We start from the raw sequence: 19,440 nt of genomic DNA, 5'->3' as shown, positions 1-19,440 counted from the left end.
CCGGTGTCGCCAACGGGAAGCCCGCGAGTCGCCGACGTCCGATTGGTCAGGGACGACGTGCGTCCCGCGCACGCGCAACGTTTCCACCGCGTCACCCCCGTTAAGCCTACGTATCAGACTACGGATTGAGATTGAGATTAGATTGAAATTTGACCAATAAGAGTAAAGCCCGTATCAGACTACGGATTGGGATTGGGATTAGATTGAAATTTGACCAATCAGAGTAAAAGTTACTGAACTTGGGATTAGTAAACTTTACTGTGATTGGTCAAATTTTAATCTAATCCCAATCCCAATCCGTAGTCTGATACGGGCTTAAAAGTCACTAAACTTGAGATTAGCAAACGTTACTGCGATTGGTCAAATTTCAATGGCCGCGTTCAGCAGAAAAAGCGCTCAGGGTGCTCTTGCATCTGATTGGCATATTCCTTAGATCTTTAGTAGATTTAAAGGAATATACTAATCAGATGCAAGAGCTCCCTGAGCGCTTAGTGAACGCTTTTTCTGCTGAACGCGGCCAATCCAATCCCAATCTCAATCCGTAGTCTGATACGGGCTTTAAGCCCATTCCACAGGCACAACTGTTGAGTGAGCGCTCAATGGCCGGTATTCATAGTCGATTCTTAATTCAAAATCATCTTAAAGCCTCCGCTACAATGATTCTCGGTTCTGTCTACAATGGTCGTAGTCGTAAGAATAATCGACTGCGATTGGTCAATTCTTATGCGTCTGACTGAATTGACCAATCGCAGTCGGCTCTGTGATTGGTTGAAAACACATTAAGAGTATACTTAAGACGATCTTAAATATCAGAACGGACTATGAATACCGGCCAATGGCCGCGTTCAGCAGGCACAACTGTTGAGTGAGCGCTCAGTATGATTGGTTAATACTTTTAGATCCAGCCAATCACATTAAGAAATCATTTAGGCTGGGTCTACATTGGATGTCGTAAGTCGTGTCGGAAGAAATTGACCAATCACAGTTCATTATTCTCCTTACAGTTGAAGAATAATGAACTGTGATTGGTCAATTTTTTCCGACACGACTTACTACATCCTATGTAGACCCAGCCTTAGCGCTCACTCAACAGTTGTGCTTGTTGAACGTAGCTAATGCGTGGCCATTGGTCATTGGCTGGATCTGAAAGTATTAATCAATCATACTCTTAAGCCCGCTGCAGACGATGCTATTTTTCCTGCTGGATTGCTTGCAATTTAGTAAATTACTAGGAATCCTGAATGCTGAGTGGTGCAATGATAGTAATTTAATAAATCGCAAGCAATCCAGCAGGAAAAATAGCATCGTCTGCAGCGGGCTTTAATGTGTTTTTAACCAATCACAGAGCCGTATTAGCATCTTAAGACAACACTTGAGGTGATTTTGAAATAAGAATCGACTATGAATACCGGCCTATATGCTCTCAGGTTTCTCGGCTGTACGCTGATTGGATTTTATCGGGCATGACGCGGCGCGTGACGCGCTCAGTGGAAACGCCGCCTGATTGCCTTCGCGTCTGCTAGGAGCGCTGACGGGCGCGCGTTTCTGCGTTCTCGATCGCGGCGTGCAAGTCCCCCCCTTCCCCTTCCCCAGAGCGCTCCGCGGCCTGGTTGCGTCGCGCCAAGTTGCCTGCTCCGCTCGGGGAGACGAGCCAGCGAGGAGAGCGGCGTGAGGTCCCGGGGCGGAGATTCGCCGATACGGGACGCTGCTTCGCGGTGATGATGTAGGCTTGCGGCGAGACCCGGGCAGACGCTTCCTCTGGTTCTCTCGGCGTGGGAGCCGGCTCGCATCAGCGACGATCGCGACGAACGAGCCCGCTCCGCGTTCCATGACTTCCCCACTCGATCACACGTGAGTAGAACGCTCTCCCCGCGCGCTCCGGCTGGCGTCGCGACGCGATGCGACGCGACGCGACCTGCGTTCGCGACCGACTCGCCCGATTGGATCCCACCGTGGGATCCACGCGGTGCAAACCCCGGTCGGACCCTCGATCGGGCGTGCGCGAGGTCGGGACGAGACGGCAGGGCCTCGCGCGCGGCCGCCTTCCCCGTCTGTGTGACAGCTCACCGTAGGACACGGTAACGTGGTTCTAGGTTAACAGAAGATGACAGTATTAGAAACGGAGGAAGACGCAGATAAACGCTCCGTTCCTCCCAGAAAGAAGTTCTGCCTGTCCCTGTCGGGTCGTGGACGCACAATCCCCATCGTCGTCCCGCAGCCCCCTCCTACATCCACGAGAGGGGGCCTTCTGGATAGAGCAGATTTTCAATTTAGTACGTATGCCTCCCTTGTCCGTTGACAACGAGCCCGCCGCTCGTCGTGTCTGGCGATTGAAACGTGTATTCTCGACGAGGCACGGCTCTTTCATCGCGCAATGATTCTGCGAAGGTACAAGCAAAATGTTGAATGGCTGTCGCAATCAGTTGAGCAATCACCAGGATGGAAGTTACGACACGTCCGGCAGCAATACAGAAGGATTGAAGATAGCCACCTTGTGCAATCTAGGAAATACTTGCTTCCTCAACAGTGTATTATATACTTTAAGATTCGCGCCTTCCTTCCTGCACAACTTGCATCATTTAGCTACTGACTTGTCGAACCTGAACGACAAGCAACTTCAGACAAAAGTAAATATTCAATTGGCGGATCGATTTGCCTACGGTATTTCAAGTTTCTTCACATAAATTGCCAATCTTTTTCCTCGTAGGCCAAATCTTCCTCGCTAGGTAGAACCGGTGTATCGCTGACATCGAGTAGTAGTCGTAGCTGGAGCAGTAAGGATCTGCTGGCGCTAGCCGGATCGACGGCAGAAGCCAGCAAACCGCGTATCCAAATAGCCACCGAGAGATTACATGAGCTGTTTATGGCACTGCGAGTGTCAGAGATTAGAGAGAACAGCGAACCGTATCAGCCGGATGCCTTTTTGCAGGCCCTCAGGTATGCAGATCATCGTCGAGACGTCGTACAAGATGTGTTTCGTGTTCGCACGCACCCTCACGTCGATCCGATTGCAGAGAGGTGAATCCGATATTCGAGGGAAATCAGCAGCAGGACGCGCACGAGCTTCTGGTCTGCCTGCTCGACAACATCAGAGAGACCTTCCAGCTGCTGGTTAGACACAGAGAGAGCCAATTCGGTCAGAGCAACGGCGTCTTTCCTGAATTTACCACGAACCACTCGGCGACGGACACGCAGTCGGAGAGCAGCGGCTCCGGCAAGAGGAGCATCCGCAAGTCCAGGAAGAAGAAGAAGATCATTAGCCGGGGGAGCTCGGTGTCTCTCGCGCAGCCCAACACAAACGGCGTCGTGGGGTCCGCGAGGCCGTACGAGAACGGCCACGCGGAGTTCGCCGAGAGTAACGGCGAGATAGGGACGCGCAAGCCGGAGAGCAAGAAGTGCTTCATCTCGGAGGACTTTGAGGGCGTCAGCCTGTTGCGCACTACGTGTCTCGAGTGCGAACACGTGACGGAACGGAAGGAGACGTTCTGCGACATATGCGTGCCCATCGACATCGACCGCTCCAACGAGAAAGGTGCGCACTTGGTGCTCGCTACGCGAGATGAAAGTAGAAATATTCCAATGTTGTGAAGGCCCTCAAAAAGAAATTGTATGGAACGGGAAAAGTGCCAATGTGAGCCACAAATGAACGGAAGACGTTATATAACGGATTCATCTCTGTCGACGTGTCTCCAGTCCTCTTTATGTCCGGGAACATTTAGAGAGGAAAAATGAGACCATGATAGAAGAATGATTCTTGAACCATAATTTAACGAGTTATACTGAAGAAGACCCGAAACAGGGTCGAAACGTTTATATTAAAGACAGAAGTTATTTCTAAATTTGTGAGAACCGTCTTCCGTTCATTTGTGGCTCACATTGGCACTTTACCCGTTCCATACGAAAGTTATCCCGCCGTTTGTACGGCACACGTTTCTAAGCCCTGTCCATGAGACTTGCGTTAGTTAAGTATTGGTGTAATGGTTGATCTGCGAATCATAGTAATGTGGCTTTTCTTCGTAGATGAGGACGGTGAATTGGTGGACAGCAGTGAGGTATACAAACGCGCTGTAGTAACTAGTGAACTGCTTTGGGGTAGGGATAAGTACTGGTGTGCACGGTGCCTACGATATAATGAGGCTCGCAGAGCCGTATGTTTTCCCTCCTTACCTAGACTCCTTGTCCTGCAGCTGAAGAGGTTTTCTACTGCCGCTGGGTGAGTCTCTTTTAGCGCGATTAAAAGCAGCAGATGTTAATTTTAACAGATACTTGTTGCAATTTTTGGCACTCGTAAGAGCCAACAGTCTGATCGTGTATTTTCTTTCTTCAAGGAGTTTATCGCGTATTTACCTTTGCTTTAAGCCTTGTGTCCAAATTCTAGCTTCCTTTCCGCAAAAGATGCAAGTTGATTGGCTACACACTTCTCGGACTAGAACTTGGACACAAGGCTCTAGAGTTGCTTTGACAAAGAACCTGTTACGATATCCGCATCACGGTTACATTGAAACTTGCGTTTTCAGTTCGATGGAGAAAATCAATAATCACATGCCGACGCCGCTCACCCTGCAATGCTTCTGCGAGGAGTGTAGCAACGACGAGGCCCACGGGAGCGTGGCTAGCGGTAGCACGGAGACGCGACACGTGTACAAATTATACTCTGTCATAATGCACCAGGGTGCAACGATGACCGCCGGGCATTATGTCGCTTACACGCGCCTACCCGACGAGCCCGTGTACGCGGAGTATTCCCAGTGTGATCGCGACAATAAGCGGCAGAACTCGAGCCAGGCGGGTTCGAGCGCGAGTTCCTCGTCGTCGTCGTCGTCCTCCTCCTCCTCCTCCTCCGACAAGTCGTTGGGCTTATTCAAGTACAAGTTCTTCAGGAGTAAGCCGAGCACGAGCGAGAGCAAGGAACAACCGGTGAACAGGGTCGGCTGTCGCAGCATGGATTGCTGCGGCATCAGGCGAGGCAAGCAGGGCGTCACCTGGCTGGAGTGCGACGACGAGGCGGTGCATGTGATCCCGCTGCGAGAGCTCGAGGACAAATTGGCGCCCAACGCGCGCAACTCCGCCACCCCCTATCTCCTGTTCTACGTGAGGTCGACGACGTAAAGGCCGCCGTTTCTCTCTCGTCTCCCCGCGTCGGAAGTTCAATATCAAAATGTTCCCCGTTTGGAGTCCCACGCGAGGCGGCGGCGGCGGCGAATGACACGACGACGAAAACGGGTCTAGTTTCTTCCCGCGTCGCCCTCCATTTCCTGCCCCCCTCCCACCGCTCTCTATCTTTCCCCTCTATTCTCCAACGACCGTGCTGTGATGTATCGCACATTCCAAATCACCCGAGTTCTTCTTCCTCTATACGTACGTACCGCATCGGGCTTTAGAGATGCGAGCGTGTATTATTTTCGTAGGGAATAAAAACTGTCTACCGCCAGTCATGTAATGTACATACATTAGATTCCCGGCGATCGGACGGTCGCACGTCGAGCCGAGACCTCTGTGCATGTAACGGAAAGAAAGAAAGAAAAGGAAACACCGTCACGGGCTCGGCGTGACGAGTTCACGGAGCGAGCGTCGCGACTCCGCGCGTAGACGACTTTAGCCTTAGTTGGGACGTGGAACGTTTTATTATTGAGTTATCTGTAAAATAATAAAAAAAAAATTATGTATTCTTGACACGCACACCCACACCTGTCTACCACGTGTGCTTGGTGCCGTATCGCGAGATGGAGGCACCTGACCCGACCCCCCCGAGGAAGTCTACGACGCGATGCGACTTTATACCGATGGACGTCATTGGCGACGTAGCTTGAATATTTTAGAACGTCGCTTAATACGAGCGTCCGTCGTTCCGCGCGAGCTTCCAATATGTAATCGATCACGCGCTGAAAAGTGGCGCGATTCAATTTCCGGCGTAGATAAGAGTAAAGCTCGCGCGTATAGCGTTTAATCGATTTCGAGTTAACCGCGGGGTCTGCCGATGCGCGATCGACGGGAGAAGATCTCGTAGCCGGGGACCCGGCCCGATGGGGAAGCCGGCACCGGCCGGAATTTTACCCCCGCCGAATACGCGCGTGCGGAATGACGCGTATCGCGCGGAACATCGCCGTCGCGTACACACGCTGAAATATTTGTATAGTGTCAGCTCAATCATATACGTGGCTACATCCATATATCGATCATTTCCATAGGGGGTCAGTAGTGGAGTAACGTTCCACCTGTCAGTCGGGCACGTAGTAGTGAATACTACTTGCAGGCGTGATACATTCAGTAGTTCGTATCTCTTAGGTGGAGCACGTTCCTACACGGCTATGTTCTCGTCGACGCTCCTCGACTAAGGCAAAAGGCAAGTGGATAGAATAATGAAACATTTAGTCGAGCGGTTTTTACATTTGACGGTCCAATTCGCGAAACGATACGTTGAGCGAGAGAAGCTAATTGCATTTGTTGATTACTTTGGAAGGAATTGTACCAACAATTTTTATCGATCGTTCTTTTTCTTATGTTTATACTTGAATGTAGTTGAGAGTTAAGTTTTATATCTGTTAAAATGTGAGCGATGCATTGATGTGTATCGACATTTATATTATTTCATCGCGTGTTGCATCAAGCAGCTATTAATGAATCTCTCGCAGAGTTTGCATTGTAACTTAATTGCATGTCGATATTCGAATCTTACGCTCCGAGTATTTATATTACTTGCCGTTTAGAATTTCTTAATGAACTTTCTTCTTTGTGTGTATTTTTCCGGGTACACGACGCGTACGAAACGCATTCGCCCGTAATTATTAATTCGTCGAATTCGTTCTCATTATGGTGAGTAAAGTAAGATCGACGGAGATAATTGTGCATTGAACACGCGAGCACACCATTCTCACAATCAGCGAAATTGCGTAAGTCGCGCGCAATTGTTCTCGCGGTAGATCTATCCACCTAGAAGTTATTGGTCGAATCGATGTCGACCCGATGCCGCTAAATCGTCGACATGGTTGATATTTTTCATCTTCAGCCTCGTTGTTTTCGTTTTCACAATGTACGTGACGTCCATTGAGCAATTGCGAGTATTTCCGTGAGATTTCCATTGTCTCAAAAAGCACATTGTATGTACACGCGTATATTTATGTATTCGACACACACGGAGAGTTTTCTTTTAAAATGTATCCTGAAGATTATATAATCGTGGGACCACGCGACATTTCAAAGAACTTGAAAAGAATTTTTTGAGAGTTTACTAGTAAAATGTATTTAAAATTTAAAAACCCTCATAAAGTTCTTGAAACTGCCACGTTGTCCCACGTACGATTTTCAGGATGAATTTTAAGAGGAAATTCTCACCATGCAGAATACACGCCGAAAGACATAGAAATATTCGTAATTATTAATTAACATAGAAACAATTGTGACGAGGCCAAAGATGACAAAGGTATCTGTCGGTCAAAATCGATCTTCCATGGACGCCGAATTGACGTCCGTTCGACTAATCGTCGAGTAAGCACGAACAGTTAAGCCCGTATCAGACTACGGATTGAGATTGGGATTAGATTGAAATTTGACCAATCAGAGTAAAAGTTACTGAACTTGAGATTAGTAAACTTTACTGTGATTGGTTAAATTTCAATCTAGTCCCAATCCCAATCCGTAGTCTGATACGGGCTTTACGTAACATCAATGTTATAATTTTTTACTCAGTGTAGGTCCCGGCGAACACAGAACATTGCAACAACGCTGCGGCAATGTTGTAATATTGCCGCAATTCTGCGTTCGCTGGGGTGTAGGTAATATAACGCATGTACATAAGTAAGGTCCTGCGCGCAATAGAGGAAGCACCCGTGTCTGACGAGTAAACTAGAAAATTATCAATTTTGCGATTTCTCTCCCAACCGAACGCTCTAATTATTCATTTTATCATTACGTTTGTAACAAAAGTATTTTCAAGCGAGCTTCAGAATATTATAAACCGCTTGTAGAAATGTAAGAGTTGCATCCGGGTCTCCTCTACGCTAAATGTCAGTTACGGCAGTTGCCCTCTCGTGTACAGATATTAGGAATAAATATTAAATCCACGCTGTTCAAGTTCACAAGCTAGACCGTAGACATTTTGCGATTGTACAACACAGTTCCTACATTTGTATTCTTGTGTTTGCCGCGTTTCGCTTAATCTCTCCTCGAACGTGTATTGTTATTCTTAATATCACCTCTACTGTGCGCAGGCTCGTGCATTGCGGGCAGAAAATTATAATATTAATGTCAGGTAACTGTTAGTTGTTTACTGGACACTTCTGTGACTGGGTACATAAGAAAGACAGCAGCACCGGTCCCCCTGGCATTCGCCCGATGGAAATCTTAATGCAAATTTCAAACCGTCTTTCGCGCCGCGTACACATTCGCATTCCGCTATCGTTGAACGGACGTAATCGATACGCGCGGGGGCAGAGCCGCGAAGGCAAACGGATGCGACGTGACATATCTGCGCGCGGCTGCCTCGCGCGAACAGCGTGTCACGTGTCGTCGAAAAACGCCCTCGGTTCCCGCCGAGGAGCCGTTCGCTATCGGGACGAATAATCGACCCAAATACGCCCGCGTTTGCTCGCCGTCGGGATCCGACGTGGCGACGTCTCCGCCGCGGCGGCGTTTAAAGCGCACCGCGCGTTCCGCAGTAGGTCACTTATCGCCGCGCGTATAATCACCCCCGGTCTTCCTCCGCGGCGGCAGCGCGCAGCGCGCGCCGTCTCGTGAATGGTATACTTACGCAATACTAGGGTGAACGATAGGCATGAGGAAATGTCGCACGCGTTATTTGACCGCAAAATCGATGGCGCGTTTCGCACACGGGAGTCGCCGGGTTAACGAGTCGCGCGAATAGATATCGAGGCCTTTATAAGCCGCGGAGCAAAGGCGCACGCATTTTCTCCTTTATGTGATAAATAAATGGACAACAGAGGAAAGTCCTCTATCATGAGATAGGATTCTGATACGAGATACGAAGTTTTCAACGTCCTTAATGGCAAATACTTTTTCGCGACGATCCCACGATCTAACAATGAATTGTCCGCTAAACAGTCACACCAAATTCATGGTGGGACCAACGGATGTGATGCCAATTAGCTGAGCAGAAACCCCGATAGGAAAATGTCCCGAATATTGGCGGCAATTTCACAATGATCGCATTAAGGTGATTCGCCAAAACGCGCAGCCCTTACCGAATTTACTCTCAAATTTGGGTGTACATTTTAAAATCTGGGTGTTTACGCTCAAATTTGAGAGTAAATTCGGACGATCGAGTGTTAGCGCTCAAAACTTGAGTGTTTTTTCCGTGAGAGCCGTTTTGCTGATATTACTATGTTAGAAATACATTCTGCAAACATTTATCAATACTCGATGAAGGGTCTCTATTTCTGCATATGCTGTTCGAAAACGCATAATTCCAGCATTCATCCAGTTTCATCCAGATTTCGTCACACAATTCTCTAAATATTTTCCTATCGGGCAACTCCGCTATCTCGTATCAGAAGTCTATCTCATAATAGGGGGACGTTCCTCTACTGAAGAGGAAAAGGCGAACCAGAAATCAGGACGTAGTATATTTCAGTATTATTTGATGATCTCGTGCGTGTCAACGCATTTCTCGTCGTCTGTGAGAAAAAATTAGCTTCACTGAGGACGATCTGAAAAGTGGGTTCTGCGCCTGGCTCGCGTTTACCCTTTTCTTCTTTGATATTGTTTCTACATTGGAGCCTTCGCCAGTTATTTATTAGACAAATCAAATCGCTTTTCATATCTGTCGCTCACATGAAATTAAGGAAATTTTTATGTTCAGCTGGCAAGGCATTTTCTCGAGGCGTTGTGCTCTCTGTCTCACTTTATGTTACTCAAATCGTTACTCATATTTGTGCAATCGTCCTTTAAAGGAAAGTCACTCCGTGAATCATTTCCATTTTTAACCGCTGTGCTCGTTGCAGGAATATTTAAATCGAATTAATTATCGCTATGAAGCACCAACAAGTAACCGTAGACATGACGAACATGATATTTACCGCTTGCTCCTACCTGGCACTCGCCGGAGCGGTCTGGATCTTCCTCCGGCTCATCCAGGCCTGCTTTTGGCTGCCGAAGCATTTGAAGAGGCAAAATGACGTTCAGAGAATGCTGCAGGATAAGGTAAACTAGACTGTTCCTCGGCTCAACTTTGATCCCTCGTTCTCTTTTTTCTTGGTCGACGCGCGATGATTATTGAAGACTGTAAATTTTACAATCATTAATCAAAATTGCGTTTGTCCGATTCCCCATTATTAAAAAAATGTAAGCATTAATCGAAATGAAAATTATTTATTTGAATCTCCATATCTTAAAATGGCTCGAGAGACATTTAATATAAGAGGCTTCCGACATTTTTCGTAATAAATTATAAATGTGGCTCTTTTAGGTGGAAAGTTACGAGAAATACGTGCTAGAGTGCGAGGAGAAGGAGAGGGTGGAAATGGATCAGCTCGACGACGAGAAGAAGAGACTCGAGATGTCGGAGAAGTGGAAAGAGCGAAGGGAGTGCCTCGACATGCTCAAGCGGGAGCTGGACCGAGTCCGCGAGGGTAAAGACATGTCCGATTGGGACGCCTTGCTGGACGAGGAGCTGAAGAAGCACGAGCTGGAGCTCCTGCAGGAGGAAGAGGAGTTGAAAAAGGAGAATGCCGAGAAAGAGAAGAGCGACAGTGAGAAGGACGTGAGCAAGGCCGAGATCGATACCGATACCGAGCCGAAAAAGAAGAAGTAACGACCGTCTGTGTTTTCGAAAGTGCCTTACCTTAGACTTTCAAGTTAAAGAAACGATTGCGCGAGAGCAAAAATCTTCCCTCGGGCAAGTAAATTTTCGAAAATATTCACGATGTGGCGCGTAACGATCAAAATGACTGAGCGGCGTACAATCGATACAATCGACCCGAAGGATACTGGAATCGTTCGGGTTAACTGTTGTAATTTTATTGGCGATCTAAAACTTATTCACTTTGTTAACACATAGAGATCGTGGTCTTATCAATTTTCGACAATCGTCACGAATGAGAAAGGTAATTTACATCGCGTAAATGACATGTGACCGATGTAGGAAGTATCTTCCGTGTAATAACGATCGCGTTACGATCAACAGGGAGATAAATGGTAAGCGAGCGCATGCATGTCACGCGTGTACAACGTGCTGTTTCCAGAGCAGAAATTACAAATAAATTGTTCTATAGATATACATTATAATTATAAGGAAAGCGACAGCTCCTCTTGACATTCAACAATTCCTTCGAGAGCGGCAGTCAAGTATTGTACAAAAAGATGGTACAAATCGGCGGAATTCGTTTCGCCGTTACTCCGCGATCGATATGCAGAATAAATCGTGAACGTCTACCTCGACGGACTCGCGCCCGCTTCTAATACATGTCACGTTTATCGATATTCTCTCTACGTGCGCATTAATAATATACATCATCAATTTGCTTAATCGCGACGGGGCGGCGGCGGCGCGGAGCTTCCTCGGTGGAACCCAAAATAAATAATGCAGCCGGCATCATATTGATATTCACATGTATCTTCATCGCGACGGGCGAGCGGGGCGAGGGCGATATATTACGGGACGTTACGTTGACTTCTGTGTTCTCAGGCGTGCGGGATATCTCGCGAGAGGGTTTAGATAGAGACGTAGAGAGTACACGTTTTCGCAAATAATTGTAAGGGAACAATTGATTATATATAAACGATTCTACCGCAATCTAACGACAATGCATATTTGTGTGGCGTGCAATTTGTTGACTCTGTGTTTTTGTATTGTATTAATGTTATATACGAGGCGTGACACGCAACACACATACACGCACACGCAACAATCTCTATTGTAGAATCAATAAAGTGATAAGTAATTAGGATATTTCGAGCACCGGCGTCTCCATTCTGGCGTCTCCCTTTCGCGTTAGTTTACGAGCGATTTGGGGCAAAGCGCAGCTGACTCGCACCGGCATTCGAACGTGGACATTATTTCGAGGCGCTCGATGAGCCGCAGCTGCCTGTAATTAATTCCACGATTATTCTCCGACTTGGACAGGCAGGTGCGTGCGTCGCCTTTTACCTGCCGGTGCCGTCCGGTCGCGACGGAAGTCAAGGTCGTCGACGAATTTAAAAAGCAGCGTTGTTTGCTGGCGCTGCTCCAACTGGAGCGACGACTATTTTCTTCGGGGAGCTTCGTAAACGAAAGGGAGATTTAGGAAGAGCACGCCGCGCCATTTTGTGCAACGTGCCCCGAATTTACAAGTTTTTCGGCCTATTCCCCGAATTTATTCGACCCGATAAACATTTTTTCTATACAAAATGTATATAATTGCGTGCAAAATGTGTGAAATATATGTTTTCTTTTTTTTATACGTTCTCTGTTCGCGTGTATATGGGAAGAACAATTGGGAAGTAATTGGAAGAATAATTCTTGCATTGTTTTTTTCTTATTTGATTGCGATTAGATTGTACGACAATTTATGGTTATATTTTATATGCGACTATTACATTTATACATATTTTTACGAATATACATAGAGGTGTGTAAAACATGGTTTCACGTGGTCGAATCGAATCTTTTCATGTTTGAATTTGAATCAACGGATTCAACCTCGACCAAGTTTCAGTGAAATTGTTAATTTCAAAAAATGATTTGTTTATTCCGTCACGAAGGAGACGATCCGTAAAAAATTACCGATTCGAGAACGAATCGACGATGATCAAAATCACGGAATTATTCGAATTCGAATATTTTTTATTAAAAAGTTGAATCAAATCGAAGCGTTTGATTTTAGTGATGCAGTTTGATTCGACTCGAATTCGAAACGAATTGTAATACAGTGATATTAATTTTTTCTCATTTCCAATTACCGTGGCATTTATTACAAAAAAACAATGCCAAAATTATCCTTTCAGTCATTCTTCTTTTTCTCATTTTTCCTGTATACACAAATAGAAATTATAGAAGAGAGAAAAACCACGTGCAAAATATCGTGCGGCCATTTTGATAGTAGTCTGCCGCGTCATTTTTAACAGAGAAGCTTGAGAGCTGCCACGGCCCCGTTTCTCGTGATTGGCTAAAGACCCTAGGTATCTCTAGAGACTTCTAGGGTCTCTAGTGATTGGCGAATGCAATGCGCCCTCTGTGGACATGAACTACGTAGCCAATGTCTACGTCTGGGCCACAGCGGATAACGCGGATGTGCACGTTTTGGTTGTGTTCCGTGCGATGCGCACGATATGTCGATAAAACCGGAGTTATTGATTTTTCGTTATGCGAGCGAACAGGCCGAACGGGGACCAACTTGTAGAGGCCCTCCACCCCGCCGAATTTTTCCCGGCGATCCTCTTTTTCTTCGCAATAATTGTGTTTTCACATTCTTATCGTTTATCCAATCTGGCCCAACGAAGAGAGACTAGATGCGACGAGGTAAGTGGTCAATATTGGCCTGATGGAGTATGTGTTGTACGAAATAAGTTGATTTCTTCTTATGTGCCAAAATTTGGGTGGGTTATAGTCTTATCTTATTTACATATTCTCGCATATGTGCAAGATTAAAAAGACCTCTATTAAATCGCGCGATTAATCCTGGTCCAGTCGAAAACGCTAAAAGAGAGAGATAAAGAGACAGACAAATAGATAGAAAGCTAGGGCCGTGGCAGCTCTCAGGCTTCTCTTTGATACAAGATCGCTTTTGCCCCGTCGAGATTATCTCGATTTGTCGCACGGACGAACATCAATTATACTGTACAGACCATCGATTATCCGCGCAAAATATCGTGCGGCCATTTCGATAGTAGCCTGTCGCTAGTACCGCGTCATTTATAATAACTCTCAAACTATTGCGGCAGATATACATTGTGGAAACAAGCATAAAAAGTATCGAGTAATCAATATAAAACAGACCGAATTCGATCTGCGATTATACGACAATGAAACTATTGCGTTTACGAATTGTCGATCGAAATCGCGATCGGATCTATTAGGATACAATCGATCTGAGCTTTCAACAATTGCGTTTTTCTCATTTTCATTTCTCTCTCTTTCTTTCCTTCTCTCTCTTCGCTTGCTATCTCCAAACGAGGGTAGCTGCGCTGCGCAATTACCGACGGTTACCGGCAGCGGCGAGTTGGCGCGTCCGCCGCCAGACGGCAGCAATGGCGCGAGTCGTCGTCGCGCGTCGTCTCGGTGACGGCCACCGGATGGCGCGCGCGGTGCCTGCGGCCGGCGCGGCGGTCGCCTAGCGTGGCGGCCTAGCGCGGATTGCGGAATCGGGAAGGTAGGACGTAGGTAGGGCGCAGCGCGACCCGCTTCCACGGGGTGAGCAGCGTCCCCGCGTGCCCGTGTGTGCATGTGTTTCGGTTACCGTTCGTCCGTTCGCGTCGTGTCGTGTCGTGTTGTGTCGCGCGGCGCGATAAGCGGGGCCGGGAGTTAGGCTCGCCGTCGACGACGTTGATCGCGTCGTCCCCAGCGGCGATGCCGACCGCCGCCGCCGCCGGCGTACGGCGCGTCGCGCTCGCGTGAGCCGCCGTCCTATGTACAGACTCGTCGCGCACCCGGAGGGCACCGGCGAGGACGACGACGACGACGACAACGGCAGCGGGTGCCATGCCGCGGCGCGGCCCACGAGGAACGTGGCGAACGACAACGACAGCGACGACTCCGCCGCGTCGTCCTGCCAGCTAGGACGACACGCCGCCACCGCCAAGTAAGTGATCGAACCCGTCGAATCCCGAACGCCGTCGACGCGGCGACGCTCGCCGAGGCGGAAGGAGTCGCTCGAAATTCTATTTCGATTCAGCTGCGGGGGCTATTAATAGCGAGTTTTCCGCGACGCGCGACACGCGCGCGGCAATTTAAATCCGCTCCCGACGAGGGGCGGATTTTTAGAGGCGCTTCCCCTGCGTCTCGCGCGTGCACAGCGCTCCTCGTCCCGCGTTTGGCGCTGCTTGCAGCCTCCCTTCCACCCCTTTGCCCTCTAGACGTAATAACAAATAACGCGGGGGATTCTCCACGCCCGGGACAAGTCGGGCAAAAGTATCCCCGTTCTTCCTTTCCCTCCTTTTTCCTTTCGATACCGCGAGGATAAATGCGTGCACGTGGAGAGAATAGAAATTTTAATCGCCGACTCGATTGGCGATGCCGTTCGCGCGTCCAGGAAACTCGCGCCGACAATCGGTTCTGCTCTGGACGTACGACGTGACATTGGGGGGGGGGGGGGAGGGAATAACGAGGGGTTGAATAATAACAAAGTCAAGTCTTTTGCGCATGCATCGCGAGCGCCGTCACTGCTGACGCGCGGGGCGCCCTCGGCTTCGCGGGGCACCTCGCGATCGATGCCGCTCGCGTGTCTCTTGACGATCTCGATGCAGAATCTCAACTTGGAAACGGTTAACGAAACGCAGCGAGAAGGTCAAGGACTCCTCCGCGCGGCCGCGATTTCTTTTTTTACGGCTCCGCTTACGGGACAGGATGCGGGATCTGTCGCGAGAGCCGATCTCGCGAGGGTCGCGTCTCGATCGAGGACCAAGGAGTTTCGGATTTCGATCCGGTTCCCGTCTCGATCGCCTTCCGCGTAAAATCCGCGCGCGCACACGGAGAGAATGTTTTTTTTTCCTCTTAAAGATTATCTCGAAAATCGTGTCGTGGCATTTTGAAGAACTTTATGAGAGTTTCTTGAAATTTTACTAGCGAAATGTGTGGTGAAATTTTAAAAAACTCATAAAATTCTTCGAAGCGCCACGTTGTCCCGCGATCACGTGATTTTCAGGACAAATTTTCAAAGAAAATTCTCCCCGTGCATCGTTGATCGAATCGCGATTGTTGACTCGCAAGCTGCTCCGACGTATCTAATTGTGCAGATCGATAACTCGGATTGACGCAAGTAGCAGAAACATTCGCAGAGATAAAGCACCGATTAAGAGGTAACTGCGCGAGGCCAATGTCGCTCTACCGAGTTTTAATCCTTTCACTCATTTTCGTCCCTAGCGTATGCATACAGCGTTGAATTATTAGAAAGGATTCGTCTCAGCCCCTTGAATTCTCAATCTCGTCGGCCGCGAAGCCTCGCCGAATCTGTTTTAGAGAACATTTATTTTTATTCGTGTTATTTTCCTTTGTTCCAAAGAACAAAGTCCCCTATTATGAGATACGCTCCTAATATGAGACAGAAGGGTTTCTGCTAAATTAATAAACATTATTTATTGGTTTTATTATTTATTACTCTTGGAGTAAAATTCGTTTAATGGCACATTCATCGTTAGATCGTATAATCGTCGCGAAAGAAGATTTGTAATTGAATTTGGATGTTGCAAAGCTGCTAACTTAATAGATATTATTTATCGGTTTTATCATGAAGCTTATTGCTCTTGGAGTGAAATTTGTCTAATGGCAAATTCATTGTTAGATCGTTGCGAAAGAAGATTTGTAATTGAATTTGGATATTGAAGACTTGCTAAATTAATAGACCTTATTTATTGGTTTTATCATTTATTGCTGTTGGAGTGAAATTTGTCTAATGGCAAATTCATTTATCATGAAATTTTTGCTTTTGGAGTGAAATTTGTCTAATAATAAATTTATTGTTAGATCGCGCAATTGTTGCAAAAGAAGATTTGTAATTGAATTTGGATATTGAAGACTTGCTAAATTAATAGACATCATTTATCGGTTTTATCACGATACTTATTGCTCTCGGAGTGAAATTTGTCTAATGGCAAATTCATAGTTAGGTCTTTGCGAAAGAAGATTTGTAATTAGATGCTGAAAACCTGCTGTCTCGTATTAGAAGCCTATCTCACAATAAGGGACTTTCCTCTATAACACGACACTCTGCAGTCGCACGCGATAAATACGCGCGACTTGTGCTCGCGCGACGATCGAGGATTGACGCGGACGCATCGATTCCGCCGCGATGACGCTCGCGGCGTTATGCGTTATGCATTATTGCGGCATCGGCGGGCGCAGGTTCAACGATTCGACGGACGAGGCTCGGCGCGCCTTGGGCTTTTTGTCACGCGGACAATAAGGGTCGAGCACGGCTGTCAGGTGACCGACGGCGCCACGTCGAAGGTCGACGACCGTTGAACTCTGACCGTGCATATGACATCATTGATGCGCAAGCTCCATCGCGGAATCTATTTCTGCTTCGACGGAGCGTCCGCGAGCGGGTGAATTCTCCGACTGTTTGTCCGCCGACTCTGATGGGCGAGCTTATCTCGCTTTGGAGATGAGAAGCTTCTTCGGGCCGCAGCTTGGCGGAGGTGTAAATGGAAAATAAAAACTTCGCTCTCGGGTTAATGGCTGTCGACTTCCAACTTGGACAAATTGCAGTCAAGACCTACTTGCCAGGGTGTTTAATGACGAAAGTTCGGCTATGACAACTAATGATCCTTTCCGGCTTTGCCGTTAAGTGATTATCGGAGGAAGCTCGTGGGTTTCTTGATTAAATTGTACTAGCAGTACTTAGCGGTGGATTTTACAATAGCTTCTGTAAATCTCGATACATCGTTTATTTCCATACAATTATTACCTTGCTCCACGTGTTTGGTAATACATTGTAAAATTGTTTGGTCGTAATTTCTATTAAATTCAGTGACCTTTGAGAGTGTTACTTTATGCGCAATATGATAGAACATTATTACAGAATTTATTTCTAAATTTCTCGTGACGCACATCGCTAATAAATTAACAATGTATCTTGTACTATTAAAATTATCTCTATTTTTAGAGGAAAGTGTCCTACAATGAGATAGGATCCTAATATGGGATAGTGGGGCTTCTGTTAAATTAATAGGCATCGTTATTTCATCATGAATTTATTGCTTTTGGAGCGAAATCTGTTTAGTGGAAAATTTATTGTTAAATCGTGTAATCGTTGGGAGAAAAGATTTGCGATTGAATTTGGATGTTGAAACCGATCTCATAATAGATTGCCTTCGTCTAATAATATCCGAGTATTTTGGATTATACAATTTGAATAATGTATGCATTGCGGATTGGTGCTTTGAAGGAAAAGCAATTTTGAAATAAAAATCAGCTATGTGAACTAGTTTTCGGCACATCCGGGCAATACGGTATAATTGCTAGTACATGTAATTGCATTGATTTGCTTAGCGCCCTCTCGATTCGTTCTTCAAATCGTGGGAGAGAATTCTCGAATTCCATTTGAATTTATTTCGCATCACGCTCGTCATGCAAATTGCATGTAGAGAGCCCGGATGACGGTTAAAAGTAACAATATATCGCGATAGTTAATGATATTTCGAAAATTAATATATCGTGATATATTTCAAAAATTAATCTACGAATTTATCAATTTCTGTATTCAGTAGTATGCAAATTGTGCGCAAATGTCGCATGATACTACGGTGTTTTTTAAAAGAACAAGGACGAAAGTTAAAAAAAAGAATAATTTATTCCTTTTTTTTTACAAAAAAGTTAAAGTGATTTTTAACAGTTTAAAATAATGGGCGATGTATCGCATAAACTTCGCTTTTGAAACATATATGGATAAAAGTCGATAAAATAAAAACTATCATATAAAGTTATACATAGGCCCTCGGTTATTTTATACAATAGTTTCAATTTCACCGAATTTATCCATGTGTATTTCAAAAGCAAAACTTATATCGTAAATCGTCCATTATTTTGAACTTTTAAAATCGTGCATCGTTTTCAACCTTGTTGTGACAAAAGAGAAAATTTTTATTCTTTCCTTTCGTCACTTCCATTCTTCTTGTTTTCTTTTTTTAATACAGTATTATCGTATCACATTCGGATCCTCAGATCGAAAAGAAATGACATAAAATAACAGTTATATACAATATTTTATTATAACATAGACTCGTGCAAAGATATTAGTTGTCAAATAATCGTATTTTGACTATTAATTAATTGATATTATCACGTAACTTATCGATTCTGTTTCCTAAATTCCAACTATCTATATGAATTTTCTCATCGTATTATGTATATGCAGTGTCTCACAATCAATATTTTAATAGCGTATTCTACGAGTTAACTTTTTGTTGAGAATATAACAATTTTCGAGCTAAACGATTAAAATTGACCAACGATTTCACATAAAATTCGCGTACTCACATTTACAACCGATTACATGTGTATCAGTCTATGCATATATTCTGTTATTGACTTTTATAGCTCAATTAATTTTTACTGTCGATTTTATCTCGTCGTGTCTTACGTGCAAATATTATACACATTATAACAATCAGTTGAAATTTTCAGCAGTGAACTTTTTTTTATGTTATAATCGGTGAAAATAATCCAACTAAAATAGCTATCAGTCAAATGTTAAGTTACATTTATATTTTAAGACTAAAGTTTATCTTTACTTGCAATGTGAAGCAAAAGTCATAATTTATTACAACGAATTTCTATGTCTCAAGAAAAGTTGT

The 19,440-nt window shown here is 45.8% G+C and overlaps 3 protein-coding genes across 6 annotated transcripts in view; all 3 read left to right on the top strand.

The window, feature by feature from the left end:
• The first annotated feature begins 1,632 nt into the window (after window positions 1-1,632).
• LOC105569872 (ubiquitin carboxyl-terminal hydrolase 1) lies at window positions 1,633-5,679 on the top strand. Its single transcript, XM_012026659.1, has 7 exons — window positions 1,633-1,851; window positions 2,094-2,273; window positions 2,389-2,627; window positions 2,708-2,937; window positions 3,015-3,532; window positions 4,021-4,213; window positions 4,518-5,679. The coding sequence occupies exons 2-7, from the start codon at window positions 2,105-2,107 to the stop codon at window positions 5,107-5,109; spliced, it is 1,941 nt and encodes a 646-aa protein (XP_011882049.1). The 5' UTR covers window positions 1,633-1,851; window positions 2,094-2,104; the 3' UTR covers window positions 5,110-5,679.
• A 70-nt stretch (window positions 5,680-5,749) lies between these two features.
• LOC105569871 (uncharacterized protein T05G5.1) lies at window positions 5,750-11,900 on the top strand. Of its 3 annotated transcripts, none has more exons than XM_012026658.1 (3): window positions 5,750-6,343; window positions 9,991-10,155; window positions 10,421-11,900. In XM_012026658.1, exons 2-3 carry the CDS (start codon window positions 10,012-10,014, stop codon window positions 10,763-10,765), a joined length of 489 nt encoding a protein of 162 aa, XP_011882048.1. In that variant the 5' UTR covers window positions 5,750-6,343; window positions 9,991-10,011; the 3' UTR covers window positions 10,766-11,900. The 3 variants fall into 3 exon arrangements, with proteins under 3 accessions (XP_011882048.1, XP_011882046.1, XP_011882047.1); XM_012026656.1 differs by having other exon boundaries at window positions 9,957-10,155; XM_012026657.1 differs by lacking the exon at window positions 5,750-6,343 and adding an exon at window positions 6,392-6,813 and having other exon boundaries at window positions 9,957-10,155.
• Window positions 11,901-14,287: 2,387 nt separating this feature from the next.
• Window positions 14,288-19,440, top strand: part of LOC105569870 — an 89,004-nt gene continuing 83,851 nt past the window's right edge. For both annotated transcript variants that reach the window (XR_001009540.1, XM_012026654.1), the window contains exon 1: window positions 14,288-14,729. Coding sequence is in view for 1 of the 2 variants with exons in the window: in XM_012026654.1 (XP_011882044.1) it covers window positions 14,557-14,729 (173 nt within the window). In the remaining variant the exon portion in view is untranslated. The remainder of the gene's footprint in view (window positions 14,730-19,440) is intronic.

Source organism: Vollenhovia emeryi, unplaced genomic scaffold (genome assembly GCF_000949405.1).
Source record: "Vollenhovia emeryi isolate VEMERY1.0 unplaced genomic scaffold, V.emery_V1.0 DF939122.1, whole genome shotgun sequence".
NCBI classification, from domain to species: domain Eukaryota; kingdom Metazoa; phylum Arthropoda; class Insecta; order Hymenoptera; family Formicidae; genus Vollenhovia; species Vollenhovia emeryi.
The sequence above is the reverse complement of the archived record's forward strand: the minus strand, read 5'-3'. Positions and strand labels throughout refer to the sequence as shown.

Excerpts from the sequence above, each read along its gene's own strand:
- LOC105569872 (XM_012026659.1), top strand. The coding sequence starts at position 2,105 with ATGACAGTATTAGAAACGGAGGAAGACGCAGATAAACGCTCCGTTCCT. Across the intron at positions 2,274-2,388 it reads TAGAGCAGATTTTCAATTTA|GTACAAGCAAAATGTTGAAT; the intron begins GTACGTATGCCT and ends GATTCTGCGAAG. Across the intron at positions 2,938-3,014 it reads GCCTTTTTGCAGGCCCTCAG|AGAGGTGAATCCGATATTCG; the intron begins GTATGCAGATCA and ends ATCCGATTGCAG.
- LOC105569871 (XM_012026656.1), top strand. The coding sequence starts at position 9,985 with ATGAAGCACCAACAAGTAACCGTAGACATGACGAACATGATATTTACC. Across the intron at positions 10,156-10,420 it reads AGAGAATGCTGCAGGATAAG|GTGGAAAGTTACGAGAAATA; the intron begins GTAAACTAGACT and ends TGGCTCTTTTAG.